We start from the raw sequence: 19,029 nt of genomic DNA, 5'->3' as shown, positions 1-19,029 counted from the left end.
GATTTGTCATAGTTGTTGCAGCTTCATAATCATCAATATCATCATCATGATTATCTGCACAGCAGGGCAAGGGCCTCTTATGTTCCACCAGTAAACTCGGTCATGTGCCTGCTGCTGCCATTTTATAACCGCAAACTGGTTAATATCATCTGCCCACCTAACTTTCTGTCTCCCCTTAACTCGCTTGCCTTCTCTTGGAATGCAGTCGGTTACCCTTAATGACAACGCAGCGGTTACCCTGCATATATACGAGCTACATGCCCAGCCCATGTTTATTTCCTCTTCTTGATTTTAACTATGATATCCTGAACCCAGCTTTGTTCTCTGATCCACTCTGCTCTTTTATTGTCTCCTAAGGTTACGCCTACCATTTTCCTTTCCATCTCTCGCTGCATCGTACTCAATTTAAGCTGAACCCTCTTTGTAAGTCTCCAGGTTTCTGCTCCGTAGCGGAGTGCCGGCAACATGCAATCGCTATATACATACCTTCAAACTGCAGGCTACATTGCCACAAATATCTGATTTGAACGGATGAACCGAGTATTTCAGAACACAGTGTTTGTGCGTGCTCACTTTGATATGCCTTAACTGTCTATAACTTTACGTAACTACGTAAGTACTGGGCTATGACAAATAACAACACAAAATGCTTGGGTCTTCAAAAGCGGGTCACCTCTTCAAAGACATTATTTTTTACGCTTTCGAATATGGGGCCAATGAAGTCTCATCTAAGATGGCTATAGCTCGTATACACCACAGTAATTTAGAGGCAGCCTCTTTCCGCCCGACGTTTTTGATTGAGTATTCATAAGCTTCTAGAGCTTGTAATTTATCGCCTGCAGTGCTCGTGTAAACTGCATCCTAAAGCATCCACGAGTGTGCAGCAAGAGCTTAAATTGCTGCAGGCGAATGTGATTGTGATTTTCCTTCGCTTCTCAGACCCCACGTGAGAAGTAAATACGAGATTTGTTCAGTTGACTGATAAAGGTGAAGCAATTAAAGCTACATCTGATGTAAAAGTTTAGAAGATGACGACGGATAATCGAAACGGCACACGGGCACCATTTACAAATGTTTTTGTCAGAAAGCGTCATCGGAAATGGTGGATTTTGTACGTCCTCTCTTGCACGTCGTCACTTTCGCGCCATATACATAGGGTCGTACAATACTAACGCATCCTCTTGTTCACCCCCATAACAATTACAGCTCGTTTTCTGATATTGAGCTAACTACGTAGAGCTGTCTTCTGGTCTAGCCTCCTGCCTTCTTTTTCGCTGTATCACTCCTTTTCTGCACAACTTCCTCGCGAAACGGGCGTCTTAAGTGATCTATTAGGAGTACGTTTTCAAAACAATGGTGATGTTTAATGTACGTGAACTTGTGGTAAATAGAACACAATTGTAATAACTATTGTAATTGTAATTGTAATCTCTAATATTTTGATGTTACTATGTTTGCTCTTGTTTATAGTTTATCATTTTTTTCTGTACACCACTCCTCTCTGTAAAGCTACGTGCGATTGAGGGTTATATAAATCAAATGAAATGAAGAAAAGACAAAATGGCAGGTTTATTTGTGAAAAAGTTCTTAAATGTAAACATCAAAAGATTTCATTGTTTTACATTAAATTTTACATAAAAGGTCGCAGCTTTGCCGCAGGCGCGAAGCAATGTATGTGATAGGTAAACGTTTAGATTTCACACGAATGTTTATCGCCAATAATATGACACCGCAATGTTGCGCCATGCTTGCGCTCACACACACACACACACACACACACACACACACACACACACACACACACACACACACACACACACACACACACGCACGCACACACACACACACACACACACACACACACACACACACACACACACACACACACACACACCAAGAACGTTTGCTGCTCATTTCCTTTTTATATTATGCTGTTCTTTCTAGTAGCTTAGCATAGCTAACAAAGGCTAGCTTGCTTAGCTTCCATGCCTTTCATTTTCGCTTTTCTTCTCCCTCTTTCTCGCAGAGGCCCAGAAGCATATATAAAGACCGTTGTAAATAAAGAAATAGTTTCATTTCATTTGTTGATTCTATAAGCCCTTTCCACAGGGCTATTACAGAAGTGGAAAGTATCACAATTAAACGAAATGGGCATAAGAGAACTCTTCCTGGCTATCAGCAGCGTCATTCTTCAGCGATGATCTGCAGTGAATATTTCTTGTGACTTTACCTGTTAAGTAGTTTTTTTTTTTCATCATCACAAGCGTTCTCTCACGTGTTGTGGATGTTTACATGTTCCAGAATTTTCTCCATACTTCGCACTTTTCCATATGAAAGTCGCGGATCTCCGTAACGTTGTCGCCAGAAATATACACTGAAACGGTGTTGTCAGAAGTGTACTTGGGCCATGGGTGGTCTCCCGGAAGCAACGGCTCCCTGTGCACACAAGAGCAATGAATGATAATAACGGAGTGTTACGGTACTAGTTCGAAGCGGGACCAGTAAATGTTCGAAAAGAAAATGACATGAGAAAATTACGTGAATTTAGAAAATTACTCACGTGAAAGAATTAGTTTCTTACTTCAGACAACGTGCTGTGTTTCACCCAGACGACAGCTAACTTATCAAAAACACTAACGCTACTAGTGGCAAGGAAAGTTCTGTATTGGCATAGCTTGCCTGTCTGTGTGACAAAATAGTTCGTCTATAAGGCACCCTTCTGACAAAAAACCGGGGTACATGGAAATCATTGCTCAGCACATAGGAGGAAACAAAAAGAGTCTTCTAGAAATAGGCTTACATCTAAAAACGAAATGGTGAAAACACGTTTAGTCGAACGAGTTAAAACGCACCTAAATATTATAGGTATTTACGCTATGAGAATGTGTCTGGTACTTATATATAAAATATATGTGTATAAGTATAAGTGCAGGAACATATATATAAAATATATGTTCCTGCACTTGCTTCATGTTTTATTTAGTTGTATCCTGCTGTCGTGAATTTTTTTTTTTGAAGTAGAGGTACGTATATTTCATTAAAACTCCGTAACTTTAGCCGTGGTGGAAACTGATACTTGGAAAAAGTAAGCACGCTGTTTGAACTGCAGAATAAAAATACTTGGGATCTCGCAGTTCGTTTCTTGAAATTTTGGCTCTTATAGATGAGACCTCCAATGTCTATAATAGGTTATAGACGCTGACGTATTTCAAAAGGTGTCGATATCCTGAAAATAAATGTGGCTCTTTTTTTTCCATGGAGCTGGCACAAGTTCATAAGCGAAAAATTGTCATGACAGAGTTTTACTCTGAAAGGTTGTTAGTGTATGCAAATTATGGCACTCATGTCCACCGTGGCGCATCAATGACTACAGTGCTCGGCTACTGACACGGAGGTCGCAGTTTATATTCTATTCCGGCTGCGACAATCGCGTTTAGATGGAGGCAAAATTATATAGGCCCATGCACTGTGCCACTTCAGTGCCCGTTGAAAAACACTAGATGGTCAAAATTTCTAATATTCATACAGCCGTTTTGGGATGTTGAACACCATCGGTTTTTGTTGACTTACCCGGTGGAAGCAAACGTCGACAAAGCTTTGATCTCCAGCTCGGACACGCGCGCGTCTTCAGCGGTAAAGTTGTGTTGGTCAACAAGAGGTCTACCAAACATGTAGTTAACATCGTAGCTGTGGGGTATCCCCATCCACGAAGGCAGGGGACTTTTCTTAGACTGGTGACCAAACACGTAGGTGTACACCGACTGATTCCTGTTGGAATGTTCCGCAGCCGTGAAATGCATGGGACAAAAGAAGACCGAATCGGACAGGTAGTCTGTGTAGGCACGCCTTAACAATTCATTGTCGCACGCTTCAGCTTTGTACACATCCAGTGGCTTGGAGAAATTGGTCTTGAGCCAGGGGTAGACTAAACTTCTCAAGGTGCGTTCCAATATCTTACGATCGATGTGATCGAGGTTGTTTGGAAGCGATCTTAGAGCTGTTGAACCCTCGTCCGATGTCACTCCGACCATGAAAGCAGCAGCGTTGAAGCGTCCTTGTTTGACCGCTGCGCTCGGATCCATTGGAAAGAAATGGTTGGGATAAGAAGGCAGGAAGGGAAAGTTCTTGTGACTTATCACAGCGCTCATCGCACGTATGAGCTCTGAAGCATTTTTAGAGCGGAGGCAGTCGAGAACGAATTCGGGGTCCGTGGTCAAGTTTCGCTCACTGTCTGCACAGCCTAATGCTTTGGCTACCAGGTCTCCCTTACTTATACTATCATTTGATGGCTCACAGAAGTCACGGCCATGCAGGGTGCCACTCATGAGATACCCTCTGGCGAAGAGTCCACTGCTCAAGGGAGAGATTAAGTGGCCGTGAACGCTCATCCCACCTGCGCTGTCTCCGAAGATGGTCACTCTCGAAGCGTCACCTCCATACTGGTCAATATTGGCACGAATCCATTGCAGGGCCAAGTTTTGGTCCAGAAAACCTACATTGCCGGGAGCCTGTGGTGTTTGCGCGTCCAGAAAGCCCAATAAATTGAGTCGGTAGTTGAAGCTCGCCACTACTAGACCTGTTCTGGCTGCAAGGACGACGCCATTGTACCAGTCTAGAGCAGATGAACCGCTCGTGAAGCCACCACCGTGGATCCAAACGAGCACGGGAACGACGTCTCTAGTGCGTGTTGGCGGGCTCCATATGTTCAGCTGTAGACAGTCTTCCGTGAGTTGGATGCCAGCATAAGCTTTGGGATTTGTCACGACCTGCGAATGCCATAAAAAAGCGATCACGAGGGTTACTTGAGCATCCTTGAAAGTAGTGACATTGACAAATTAGAATCATTCGGATGAAAATTCAATACGGCATTGATGGGGAGCAAAGACCGGCAAATAATAAAGATGATTTTTGACTGCTTCTAAAATTTGAATTGCCGAAGATGTATCGAAAACGCACGTTACAAAATATTTCGTAAACTGTGAAATCTTGAGTCACACGAACAGGCATCAATATTCACACTTCTTTATAAATTTTGGAACATAAGAAATGATATCTTAGCCATTTATATTTTAGTTATTTATTGTACCCTCTAGGCAAGACAGCTTTAAGGATGAAGTGGTACACAAAGTAAATGGGCGTGAATGTAGCTTATGATCTGCATTGCGAGCACTTTGTTCCAACTGCTGGTGTTTTATATTAGAGGTTATCTAGTCGTGTCATTTCTTCAAGCATATGTCCTATATTTTTGAGAAAATACCGTAACAGAGCTAACAAAACATAAAAATAACACCTCACTGCAACAATATTAGCACAGAATAACCACTTTAAACAGCGTGCAGATAGACGCATTGTGGAATCTTCAAGAGGCCCTGAACACTTTTTTAAGTAACCACGAAATAAATTCACTGAAAGAGCTTCTTGTCTCACAAATTCGACTCTGCTAAAATCTTAGTAATCCGTTCAGTCCGAATGGAGTTACAAAGATTTGTTGCATGCTCCAACTGCATACTCTCTTCCCTCATCAGGTCGATAGCGCTGGTATCTAAGCAGGGAGGGATGACAGTGGCAAACAAAAAACAAAAACACGTAAGGCACGCCTCGTGACCTTGAGCACTTTTCAAGGACCATAGTCGTTCTTGCAGACCTTCGACGCAAAAATATTGGTCTCTCTGTCTTTCTATATGTTTGTACATTTGTGTTTAGAAAAAGTGCTTAAAGATTTAGAGTACTAGGTACTCTACTTTGGGAGAGCTTAATGCCGTCCCTAAGGTGCACTTTGTAGCACTGCTGCAGGGTGAATGTCTGTTTGTACACAGTAACAATACTCTAAACGGCACCAAACGGTACCTCAAACGACCAACTCCATCCGCAGCGCCCACCAATATTGCTCAAGGTTCAGCGTTCATGCTTGTGCGATTATCAATTAAAAAGCAATTATTGCGCAGATCTAAGGCACCACAAACCAACACGTCTATGTTTCATATTTTTGCCTTTTTACTAGAGAAGGAACACACAAGTAATTTTAGAGACCGTAGCACTTATCACGCTGCGCTACTAGTGCACCACGATGCTGAAAAAGGAAAGTGTTTCCAACGCTTTGCTGAGACGACACGGTGGCGGCCCCTGCCCGTCGCTTTGTGTTCTACTCCTTATCGCCTCCAAGCCAGGCGAGGCGCACACGTTTCTCCGCGGGCACGCACGACTTCCTTCGTTTTCGAAGATAACTGCCAGATGGCGCTCGTATCTAACGTGCTAACGTAAAGCTTGATTAGGTCTAGTACGGTGTACGTTTTTTTTAGTATTTTGTACTGTGTCTTTTTTTTCTCCAGCCACCACGTGGCTGAGGCCTGCGCGTAGACCGACCACGTGCATGCGCAGGTGCTGTGAAGTGTAGCGTATTTATTTATTATTGTGGTTCTTTTTGGCTTAGACCAGTGTATTTTAGTACAGTTTTCTAACACGTGGGCATCGGTAAACTGAGCTAGCCATGGTCAAAAAGACCGTAAAGTGTTCAGAGTGCGGGGTAGGGTGGAAGGTGGAAATTAGTGCGGAGGAGAAAGCAGAAGATGACGCCAAGTGTAGACAGTGCGAGTTCGAGGAGAAAATGAAAAATATGATGGCGGTCCAGAGTGGGCTCATGGAGAAAATCGCAGAGCTGGAGAATGCATTGGCGAAGGAGCGAGAGAAAACGTCAGCCATGGAAGAAAGGCTCCGGGCAGCCGAGAAGGGCCTATCGAAGGTCGTGAAAGGGAACGAAGACGCAGGTGACGGCGGAAGCATTATGGCGACGACCCCCCGTGCGGGAGAGATGAAGGAAACAGGCATGACAAAGGCAGACACATTGGCCACAGGGCCCAGCTACCGGGAAGTAGTTTTGAGGGAGGGAGGGAGCAAATCAGCAGCCGTGACTCACGCTAGTCACTTAGTCAGCAGCCAGGTGCAGGTTTCAGCAGGAATGTCTGAACAGGTCATCATCGCCGGTGACTCAAATTTAGTCCGACGCGCAGCGGCAATCAAAGAAAGGGTGAAAGGCGACAAGAGAGTTGCGATAGGGACGTTCCCAGGACAAACGCTGGGGACAGTAATGAGTCAAGCGGGTGAACAACTCGTAGCTAAAGCTAACAATCGTAACCTCGTTGTAATTGCGGGAGGGTTAAATGACGTCCTGAAAAAAGAATCGTCAGGACTAGCGACGACCTTGGCGAAAGGGGTGGATGACATGCGCACCGTGTCCCCCCAGGTGCAAATTGTAGTATGCACAGTACCGGAAGTACCAGTACGCAACGTCAACCTGCAAAGAGCGGTTGTCGACGCAAACAAAGAGATATGGCGAATTAGTCGAGAGAAGGGTTTCGAGGTAGTGGATTTAAACAGGGAAGTGCACAGGTGGGGTGGATTTCAAAGAGACAAGATTCATTTCGATAAGAGGCTTGGACACGAGGTGGGCTGGCGACTGGCAGGACGCGCAGTAGCTTTTTTGGGGGGCTCACGGGCCCTTCGGAGTCCGGGGTAGCTCGTAACAGGGAAAACAACCAGGAGGACGCTTTGACAGGTAGAATTGCGAAAAACCAGAAAAAAGGTAAAAGAAAAAGGAAAAAGGCGCGTGTTGCAATTAGTTACATAAACATGCAGGGTGGCAGAAAGAAGGCAAAATGGTTAGAGATTGAGGAGCAGTTAAACAAAGAACAGATAGGCGTGTATGCGGTTACAGAAACACACCTTAGAGACTTGGAAGAGCCACCACATTTTAAAAATTATGTTTGGGAAGGGTGTAACAGGACCATATCGGAAAGGAAAGGTGGGGGTGTAGGAATGCTAATTCACCGCGGAGCCAAATGGGTTAGAGTGAAACACACGTGTTCAGAGCACCTCTGGGTTCTGGGCACAGTAGGTGGAAAGGAAACGTGGCTAGGGGTAGCCTACTTGTGGACGGGGAATAACTGCAGAGAAAAGAATCAGGAGATAGTGGATTGCATGAGTGCGGATATTAAGGAATTTGGTAATGGGGCCGAAATCATCCTTCTAGGGGACATGAATGCCCACATACATGACCTTGACGGATATTCAGACACCAATGGGAAGTTATTACTAGATCTTTGCGAGCAACATAGTCTGGAGATAGTTAACACGGGGCCTAAATGTGACGGCCAGATCACATGGGAAGTCGGAAACAAGCAATCAAGTATTGATTATTGTCTCATGACTGAAGGAATTTACCACAAACTGACAGAAATGAGGATAGACGAGGAAGGCATTAACAGCTTGGGTAGTGATCATAAACGAATAACATTACAAATGGGATACGAAACGGAAAATATGAGCATGGAATCAAAGTCTGGCAGCTCGTATTTAAATGACAAACAAATAATAAATATAGCCGCAAGAGTCGAGGAAGAAGTAGGCGAAATACCAGGCAAGGACTGGGAGTATAGTGAGCTGTTACATCTAATGACGAAGGAGATAGGGAAAGAGAAGAAAACTGTTTGCTGGAAAGGAAAAAGGAAGCCAAAAAGTTGGTGGAACAAGGAAATCCGGGAGGCGATCGAGAAGCGACGCGAAGCATCACGGGAGCATAGAAAGGCAAAAAAGGAGAAGCGGCCGCAGGACGAAGTCAAAAAAATATGGGAAATATATTTAGAGAAAAAATCCCTTGTACAGAAATTGGTAGAGGCAAAAATTAAAGGTGAAAGTGAACGCTGGATGACAGAGATACACGAAAAAAAGGAGGCCGCGCCTAGGATTTTTTGGAGCCACATAAAGGCGCTAGGTAGGAAGTCTGTCACAACGCAACAACATATTCTAGATGAAGGAGGAAATCAATTGGAAGGGTACGAAGCGCTAGGTTACATCCAAAAGGTAACAGCCGATTCGTTTCAAAAGAGCGTCCAGGGGATCTCCCCGGTGAGTAAAAGTGTGGCGGAGAAAGCAACAGAGGAAGAGCTAGTACTTGATAATTTCAACTGGAAAAAGGCCGAAGGAAAAATTCCAAAGCGCACTGCCGCGGGTTTAGATGGGATTCCCGTTAGCCTCATTAACGAACTAGGACATAACACTAAAGAAGCATTGTTAAAAGCAGTAGAAAAAAGCTTAAAGGACGGACAAATACCGGACAGTTGGCGACAAAGTAGAATGAACTTAATCTATAAAGGCAAGGGAGAAAAGGACAAGATTCGCTCGTATAGACCACTAACCATTACATCGGTACTATACAGGTTGGCGATGCAAGCAGTAAAAATGAAAATAGAAACATGGGCCGAACATAACGATATTTTGGGAGAACTTCAGAACGGATTTCGAGTCGACAGGCGGTTAGACGATAACCTGTTTGTTCTCACTCAGTGTATAGAAATATCTAAAATAGAGAATAGGCCCTTGTACGTGGCTTTTCTAGACATCACTGGGGCATACGACAACGTTAATCAGGAAATTTTGTGGGATATATTGAAAGGAATGGGCATGGGCGACGACTGTATACAGCTTTTGAGGGAGATATACCGAGAAAATACAGTTTGCATAGAGTGGGAAGGAATGCGTAGCAAAGAGAACGTGGAGGTTAGCAGGGGTCTGAGACAGGGATGTCCTTTGTCCCCGCTGTTATTCATGCTGTACATGGTGAGTATGGAAAAAGCGCTAGAAGGTAGCAACATTGGTTTTAATCTGTCACACAAACAGGGCGGCATGATGATTGAGCAGAAGCTTCCAGGTTTATTTTATGCGGACGATATCGTCTTATTTGCGGACAGTCGAGATGATATACAGCAGCTGGCGAATATATGCGGAAGGGAAGGTGAAGCTCTTGGACTAGGATTCAGTGTAACGAAGTGTGGATTGATGGTATTCAATGATCCCTGTGATCAGACGGTGTCCATACAAGGCCAAGAAATACCGAGGGTAAGTGAATACAAGTACCTTGGAGTATGGGTAAATGAGAGTGATAGATACATGGAGGTACAGGAAAAAGCCTCGGCAACAAAAGGAAAGAGGAATGCGGCAATAATGAAGCACAGAGCGTTGTGGGGATACAATAGGTATGAGGTGCTTCGAGGTCTGTGGAAGGGTGTAATGGTTCCAGGGCTTACTTTTGGGAACTCAGTGGTGTGCATGAGGGCAGAGGTGCAATCGGGAATGGATGTAAACCAAAGGACTGTGGGACGCCTCGCGTTGGGTGCTCACGGGAAGACGACAAACGAGGCTGTAAAGGGCGATATGGGGTGGGCAGGTTTTGAGGCGAGGGAAGCGCAGAGCAAAATAAGGTTCGAAGAAAGGCTAAGAAATATGAAGGAGAGTAGATGGGCAGAGAAGGTGTTCCGTTATTTGTATAGGAAGAGCGTGGACACACAGTGGAGAAAAAGAACTAGAAGACTCACTAGTAAATATACGGCTGGTATTGTAAGCCATATGTCAACAAAGAGCGTAAAGGGAAAAGTCAGGGAGGCGGAGAGGATTTACTGGATGGCAGCTATGGAGAAAAAACCGGCTTTGAGTAACTACCAAAAGGGCAAAAATGAAATAAGGAGGGAGGCATTTTACGATAATTCAAGGGGAAGCGCTTTACTGTTTGAAGCGAGATCGGGTTGCCTTAGAACGCGTAGTTATAAAGCAAGATTCAGTAAAGAAGAAGAACAATGCACATGCTGCGGGAAAGATAAGGAAACGGCGGAGCATGTTCTGATTGAATGTGGAGATATCCACCCAGGTGTACGTTTGGGCACGAGCCTACAGGAAGCCTTGGGTTTTAGGGACAACAATGGAAAGCTGAACACACCCGCGATTGAAATAAGTAAGAGACGGTTAGAGTATTGGTGGCAGAAAATTAGAGAGAAAGGACAAAAATAAATATTGGAAAAATAAAATATGGACAGTGTGCCGTAAATGGCAGAGAACTTAAGCTGAAAATTTACCTTTTTTTCCATTAAGATAGAATTTATCGAAGTAGAGGCATTAGGCCAACATAAAAAAAGAAAAAAAGTTTTTTTTTGTCGAGCCTGGTGGCATACTTGTCACCACCCCGTTATAAAGGGGACGCTCATAGCATCCATCCATCCATCCATCCTCGATGCGCTCGTTCACCTTCGCTGCACGGATCGAGACTGTCTAACGCAGCGCTTCCATAATACAATTGACCAATATTTGTTCACGCAGAACATTAAATAAACGTTTTGTTCACTCTCTCCACACGCAAGAATATCGTCTCTGTGTGACATTTGCAGTGAAACATGCAGATACGGGGCAAATTTTATGTTTCTTTTTTCTGTGTGATCGCGCACGCACGCGCGTGGGAATCTATGTAACAACCGAGCGCGTCATGTTCAAATCAGCCCATGGCTGATGGATGGGCTTTCCAGGAGGGATTTTTGAGTGTCTTCCGTCATTTGTAGAGAGAAGAGAAAGCAATCTTCAGCTGACTTCAATATTTTTATTGTGAATTATAGGCCACGTGCACGCGCTATCAAATTTAGCTAGCGAGAGCCTTTACTACCGATCGGCAGCGTTTTCTGACCATGCTGAAAAAGTGTGGCAGGGTCCTTTTATATGTCTAAAGCATATTGCTCTCAAACCCTCGTCGTATCAAATAGCCGGACTGTTTGCAGTTCTTATGAGATTCCTAGTGCGGAGTGCTTATACAGGTTTCTCCAAAGTCACGTACTGCAGATGAACCACTGCATCGGCTAATTGGGCTGGTTGAACTGAATTTCTATCGAATAATTGGGCTTGCATGAATACACTCCTAAACGTAAGAATAATATCTACAAAATTATCAGCTCTGAACGTCACTACACCTACTTCAGCTGTTACAAGCCCGAAGCTTACGCATATGTCTGGGGGTTCCACAGGCAACATCAAGTTCTTTGACACTGGCAGAGGCGAGAAAACTCAACTTTACAGTGATTAGAAATGTGGAGACATGTCGGCACCTCTTTCGTCTAGTCAAGCAACACCCTTCCCATCCGCTCATATCCAACATCGTGAACCGTGCTGAAGCGCAAATGCACCATGTGTACCAACAGTGCATTTCCCGGCTTCCTGTGTCGACACATTGGCCACTGGACCAAAACTACCCTTCATGGCTGCTTGTGCTACCAACTAATGAAACGTCAATAGAAGGACTTCGCAGCAAACATGAAGTACCAACCATTGCCGTTCAGCAGTTGGCATCACATCATCTGTTTGACAGGTTCCAAGGATACACTCACGTGTACACTGACGGCTCCGTCACCAAAGAGACAGCGACATCAGCATTCATAATTCCGAAATTGCACGAAGACTATGCATGTCGGTTGGGCCATCTCTCTTCTTCAACAACGTCGGAGCTCGTAGCGATTTTGCTAGCCATAAGCTTTATGAAACTGTCAACGACACCAAGAAAATGGGTGGTAATTACTGGCATGTGTGGAAAGTGCCACTTCAAGACACATTGATGTGCGCATAGTATACGCTATACTAAAAGAGCTCTCGGAAGCTACAAAGTCGAATCATCGAGTGGCATTTCAGTGGGTTCTCAGTCACTGAGGAATTAAGGGAAGTGAAATGGCTGATGAATTGGCGAAAATCACTCATAATTCTACGCAAACGTGCCTAGTTCCTGTATCTCAATATGATGTAAATGGAATTTTAAGAAAAAGAAAACGTGTATTATGCATGTCTACCTGGTTCACAGACAAAACAAAGGGATCGATCCTATATTTTGTTGATCCTAATCTTGAATACCAACTAGACCGTGACCTCCCAAGACGTATCGACATACGCATTAATCGCCTACGACTGGGAACTGCTTACACAAAGCACTTCCTCCTTCGTATTCATCATGCAACATCGTCAGCATGTTCATGCGACCACGACGACGAGGATTTCTGTCACCTTTTGCTCGACTGTCCGAAACACGACACACACCGAAGGCGACTAGAACAAGAACTGAATAGGTTAGATCCTGAGCGACCATTCAAGTTGAATAAAACACTAGGTCCATGGCCATCCAAAACAAACGGCAAAGCAATGAAAGTGCTGCAACAGTTCTTCGAAGAAACGAAGATTTGTGACGAATACTGAGCGGACAAAAGTTAAAAGCGAGCGTGTGGTCTACGTGTTTGTTCTGCCTATATAGGAGAACTTTTGCTCTCACCGATGTAGGACTGTATATATGTATATATGCTATTTTTACCGTATTTTTATTTGTACTAATTAGGTGGAAAGGGGTAGGCGTCACCAAGTAACGGTGACAAAAACTCCTTCGTTTTGTTTTCTATTTCAATTTAAAAAAATCAGCTCTGAAGTTTTCTTTTTTTTCTCCATTATTAAGTGAGGAAGCCATATGCAACATCTGTGTTGCTGAACGTTCTTACCTGCGGACATGCTGTCCTTTTGCTTCTGGCGTCCAGCGTGCCATTCCATGGTCCATATGGTCGTGGTGGCCTGAAACGTAACGCATTCAGGGGAGGATGGGCGTATGGAATCCCACGAAACTCGTCCACTGTGCGACCTAGTACTTGAAGCTGGTTGCCTTTGATCCATCCTAGTCGTGTCTTTTTCAAGACGTCAGAGGCAAAGCAACAAGGTATCACGGTGAAGAGCAAAAGCATAGAAGCCGCCGTTCCACCCATTTCTTGTTCCAATAACAGCCTTTTTTCTGAAGTGAAAAAGAAAGGAATGACAACGAAGTCTTCATAAATACAGTATCAACGTGTATGTTAACATTCGTCTCATTGTAATCCCATTAGAGAGTTTGAGAACTGGGGACCCAAGTATGCTGCGTTGCGTAGATTGCTAATGCATTCGAAGAACCAGCACTCTTTGAGAATTGGGTGAAAGGCAGGCTGCATTGGGTCAAACACTGAAGGTGCCACACTATGGCATCAAAAATCAGTGAGAGGTGGACCATACTGCATCGAGGTGCGTGTTGTGTGTGTCGTCTGCCTCGCGACGCAAGACGCCTTGGGGGCCTACGATAGTTTTCTTTTTTTTTAAATTTTTGAGCCTTCGTTCAACACGAACGCAAAAGTCCAAGAGTGACTTGAGTTCTGAGCATGCGCCCTGGCGGGTCGCAAACTTTTTCAGTCCCCAAGTTCTATAGGGCTCCAATTCTCAAACTCTAATAAATCATTATATCGAATTCAGACGGGTAAAACAAAAGAAATGGAGATATATCAAACTGCAATTGCACAGACACAGGCACAGACATAGTTTCAAGAAATGTACTGTTTTTTAGAAATTTGTTGCATAAGAAAAACGTAAACAATGCATCCAATAGCTTCAAATAGAAGCACCGGACGCATTTTCACACAACTTGATCGGACACATCATATTATGTGATTTGTGAAAAGACTTTTAGACGACGCAAATAAGACTACAAAAAGTAGTGTCCGTACTTGGGATCGCCTGCGTCAGTCATTCTTGACTTATTTCTGCGACGGCGTGATATCCTCAACTCATAACTAGGTTGATGTTGTATTGGGAATTTGTGATCACCTTAACGTTTATTCGTTTTTGCTGATAAGGATTTCAGCAAGCATTGCATGTCAATAATTGTGAACTCATCCTAATGCTTTGATCACGGTGCGAAAGAGTGCTGACTGACAATTAAAAGAAATTCGCACTTTTGTTTTAGATGACTAATATGACTCTAAAAAGATTAGACACTTCTCCTTACAAAGCATATTATCTAAGTTTGCGTGGATTGCCTTAGACACTGGTGACGCAGTGGCAGATTCCGCAAGACTACTTCACACAATGGTTCCTCACTTTTATAATCCCTTCAGAATGTTTTTTCCGAATATATATGTGACGTATGCAGTGATGGTTTGTAGAGGTAGATGAGGAAGAAGTGCTAATGAAGTAAAAATGGCGTATGAGCCAGGCCACGTCGCCCAGTCATCAGAGCGTCACACAAGTAGACAGAATAAAGACCTGCCAGCCGCTTTATCAGTCGCTCATCATCTACGCAGTCTTCCGCATGACACCCTGAGCATACATGGACTACCGTACAAGCGCCTAGCATTACGCATCGACCAGCATCATGTCAGAACCATCGACTGAACTTCCCGTCCCCAAGTACACCGGAGGAGCGGACGATGGACCCGTACAAGACTGGTTCAACCTGTTCGAGTTCCACGCTACCGCTGCATCTTGGTCAGAACGGGAGATGGTTACGAACTTCAGCGACTACGTCACCAGTGAGGCATTTAAATTTTACCTCACCCACATATTCGACAACGACGAGTCTTGGCAAAAGATAAAAAAAAAAGAAATGATCGTCTGGTTTCAAGACTCTAATAAAGATTCGATTAGAACACACACTCTCAGTGCATTCAAACTCAGTCATCGCAGTCATAAGCAGCCTTCACACATTCGAGCACAGAGCATGAATTTACAATTCCCGTCAGGTGAAGTTAGCCACATGCTCATGGAAAGACCACGCTGTCGTTTTCCCAACATTCCACCTGGTTCTTCATCCGTGCAAATATCGCCAATGCTTAATTCTCCGCTGCATAAAAGAATTGAATCAACTATTGATGACTCAGATGCATTGAATACTTCGTGCCGCAGGCGTACTTTTCAAACTGACTTGGTATTCAGCTCAGAAGTTCCACAAAGACAGAAGAATTCAGAATCAGCATCTTGTGAAGAAAAGTCTTTTGCAGAAGCGTCTAGTGTTCATCAATCCCAAAATCGAAGTAACATCAATCCAGTGCATAACGTCACTGCCAACACTGAAAAAAAAAAGCATGGGTGCGACTTCTGATGACATAAGTACCCTTCAGGCAACAACCAACAATGAGCAGTTTAGGAATACAGAAGATTCAAGTGCGCGAAACCCCCCACAGTGCCTTGCGCCAGAAACAGCTGTATTGGTTGGCGTCGTAGAAGCCTGCGGAGGGCTTGCTAAGAATCCGGGCACACCACGATCAATGTCACACCACAAGCAGGTCAACGAAACCAAGAAACTACAACGTCAACGTATTCTTCAGCATTGTCAACGACGAAAAAAAAACTTCATCGAAACCACTCTCAAGGTTCAAAGAACATTGCGAAAAGGCCGATCGTCGAGGATACATTCTCCACCAGAGATTAAAAATGCGCCTTCGATAAAAACATCTGCGACATCGCTATAGAAAAATCTCCAAAAGCCACAAAAGCACCCCTTGTACTCGGCAGAAACACAGGCAGCGCCCAATAAACCTCTATCAACGCGCACTGAAGCTGCCTACACGGCCTGTGTATCACCCACGACGAGGAATTCGATGCCTACAATATCGGAACTGTCGATTCTGCAAGATGTTGGAAGCTCGTTCGTTCTTCACAAGAATGCCAGCTGTGATTACCCCTACCTCCACATCCAAAGCATTTTTGTGTTATCCAGGACACAACCACCAGCCTCGCCCACCAGAACTCCTGCGTTAACCGGACTGCTGTACTCTCCCCTGAAGCCTTTGATAGTTTACGGAACTCCCCTGGAGCATAGAACCAATTGTGAACTTTGACATTTGTGACTTTTTAACCTCTATTTTTTTACTTTTTATTGTTCGTAATCCACGCTTTCTTTTGGGGGGAGGGGGAATCGTGTGAAGTATGAAGTGATGGTTGGTAGAGGTAGATGAGGAAGAAGTGCTAATGAAGTAAACATGGCGTATGAGCAAGGCCACGTCGCCCAGTCATCATAGCATCACATATATACATACGCGATAGTTAAATATACGCATAAATCATAACATATTACCACTTGCGAACATTGTAGGGTCAATCACCACCTAATGTAATAATATTTACCAGAACAATACTAGTTATTTTTTTTCGCAGATGACGCCCTCCACTGGATATATCACCGCGGTTGCGGCTTCACGACCAGCGCAGACAACGTATGACTGAGAAATTTTCGTTCGAAGATATCCTTATTTGTTCCTAATATTTCTGTATGTTTCAAAGATTATCCTCTAAAATGCAGAGTTCAGGAAGGCGATTCACACAGAAACAACTTGAATAAAAAATAAGGTTCTCCACAAAATGGTAAATGATATTTTAACCCCATCTTCTGGAGTTCTTTTTTTTATGAGTCACTTAATACCAACTGAAAAATAGAAGAATACTTCCTCTTGCATGACGTAGAATTGAACATTGTTGCCTAGATCATAGAAGTTAATTTTTATGTTGACGCAAAAATAGCTACAGCTGGACTGCTAACCATATATTACTTTCTTTTCTTCCCTGTGTTCTAGGTTTCAAAACTATGTAGCCCAATTACTGCTTAAAAGTTCTAACTAAAGTTACGGTAATAACTGTACAAACTATTTTCAAAGGCTATTATATCACGATGTTGTAAATTCTAACAAGGGCACTTTGCATCGTGGTTTCTAGGTGAAAGTTAAAAATTGAAGGAGGCCTCAGAGTCTCCTTTGTTTAGGTTGTAATAGCGCAATCGGGCCTCGTGCGCGCCATTTTATCATCTGCTAGCTTGCTTCGGTTCTCGGTATGCCTCAACTGCTTGGTAAGGAAAGGAACTCCTGCACGCGTATTACTGGTCATTTCAAAGTCTCTCTGAATGTCTATTGCAAGAACTGCTGTTGAGTGCGCACTGCGTCATGATAATTTCTTTAGCCAATCAGCGAAGAGTCCAGGTTAGGGTCGTAGGGCAACACTCGCACCTACGAAGCCGTTCACATTGCTGGTGGTTCTGCTGCTGATGAATGAATATGCCTGAGTGCATTGTAATAAGTAGGTCTTTAGAACACCCGTTCGTTGCTGTGTTCGCACCTTTTGGCACCTGACTTGATTTTACCATTCCGCCACGAAATATATGATGCGTTAAGGGAAGTCCTTTCAGTACATGGGATTTATTAGCGTGCTATTTTTTTGTTTCATAGAGCTTCATGAAAGAAAAAAAATAGTGTGGCTCTTTGAAAGAGCCCCTATTTGTCATTAAAGTAGCCTGAGTTCTATGCTTACTCAAACTTGGAAGTTTTTAGCGTTTATTTTATTTGCATCTTTTTCAACATTGTGCATGGTCACGGACGAGATGATTTTTTTGCTCACCACCAACGACGCCGAGGCGCACAGCGATGCCCACGCGAGAATTTCTAAAAAAAAAAACGAACTGTTTAAGGCTATTCTCTTAACATTAGACTCGACCACAACAAATATCCTTTCTAGTCACCTGTACGCCCCACCCGTATGTTCACTTTTCTTGAACAAGCATGAGGTGAACGATATTCAATCCGTAGTGGTATCGTTCGTAGTGGTAATTTAAATAATAACAAAGTAAGAAGCATGAGATGCGCTTACCTTCCGTCTGATGGCCAGGGAAAGACGCTGCTTGCAAAGCGGGGGAGGAGAAACTAAACGCAAAGAAAATCACGCGTTAACTCAGCAGGGCGATCCTATGTGGGGCACAATAGGGCGCGTTGCAAGTTTTGTTTCCGATAGTACGGGCGCATTTCCGATAGCAGGATGCTTGACGCCATTGTTTGACCTGACAACGATAACTGAAAAGCTTCTGCGAGACATGCGTTGAGCAGCCACTCACTTCACGGAACTGCCTGCTTTAAGTTCTCTAGCTCGGTCTATCTGCCGATTGTAGTCCACCTGGAAGAGTCACTGCACGTTTGAAAAACACTCTCCGCCCCTTCTTCGCCGAACGGAAGCAAGGAGAGTATCGATGAACGCAATACCTTAGCTGTGAAAGTTCCCTGAAAACTGTATAGTACTGATAATGTTCTGTAATTATTCAGCTCTGTATATATCTTACTTTTTAGTGATCTTGTAACCAGCACCTCTGACCAATATGTTACGGGTTTGGTGTCTTATATACGAGATGTACCTACTGGGAAAGACACTGGCGAGAGTCAAAATGGCTGATACACTCGCATACCTGCTAGTTTCTTGTATAACTCATTCACGGCCCAATTTTTGTCATCATCACCTTATCAAGCGTAAGGCCCATGGCACGGCTCTATGCTTTCTGATAGTAGAGTAGCAAGTATACTCTAAATCATAAACAACTTTTTCTAAACACACAGCTTCTGCTTTTTGTCGTCCTTCACT

At 43.8% G+C, this 19,029-nt stretch overlaps 1 protein-coding gene across 1 annotated transcript; it reads right to left on the bottom strand.

Annotated features, from left to right (window-relative positions):
- Nucleotides 1–1,549: 1,549 nt before the first annotated feature.
- Nucleotides 1,550–18,422, bottom strand: LOC119165377 (acetylcholinesterase). The gene is made up of 4 exons (XM_075871684.1): nt 18,271–18,422; nt 13,341–13,624; nt 3,571–4,766; nt 1,550–2,436 (listed from the first exon to the last, which is right to left on the bottom strand). The coding sequence occupies exons 2-4, from the start codon at nt 13,596–13,598 to the stop codon at nt 2,289–2,291; spliced, it is 1,602 nt and encodes a 533-aa protein (XP_075727799.1). The 5' UTR covers nt 13,599–13,624; nt 18,271–18,422; the 3' UTR covers nt 1,550–2,288.
- Between the last annotated feature and the right edge of the window lie 607 nt (nt 18,423–19,029).

Source organism: Rhipicephalus microplus, chromosome 8 (genome assembly GCF_043290135.1).
Source record: "Rhipicephalus microplus isolate Deutch F79 chromosome 8, USDA_Rmic, whole genome shotgun sequence".
NCBI classification, from domain to species: Eukaryota; Metazoa; Arthropoda; class Arachnida; order Ixodida; family Ixodidae; genus Rhipicephalus; species Rhipicephalus microplus.
The sequence above is the reverse complement of the archived record's forward strand: the minus strand, read 5'-3'. Positions and strand labels throughout refer to the sequence as shown.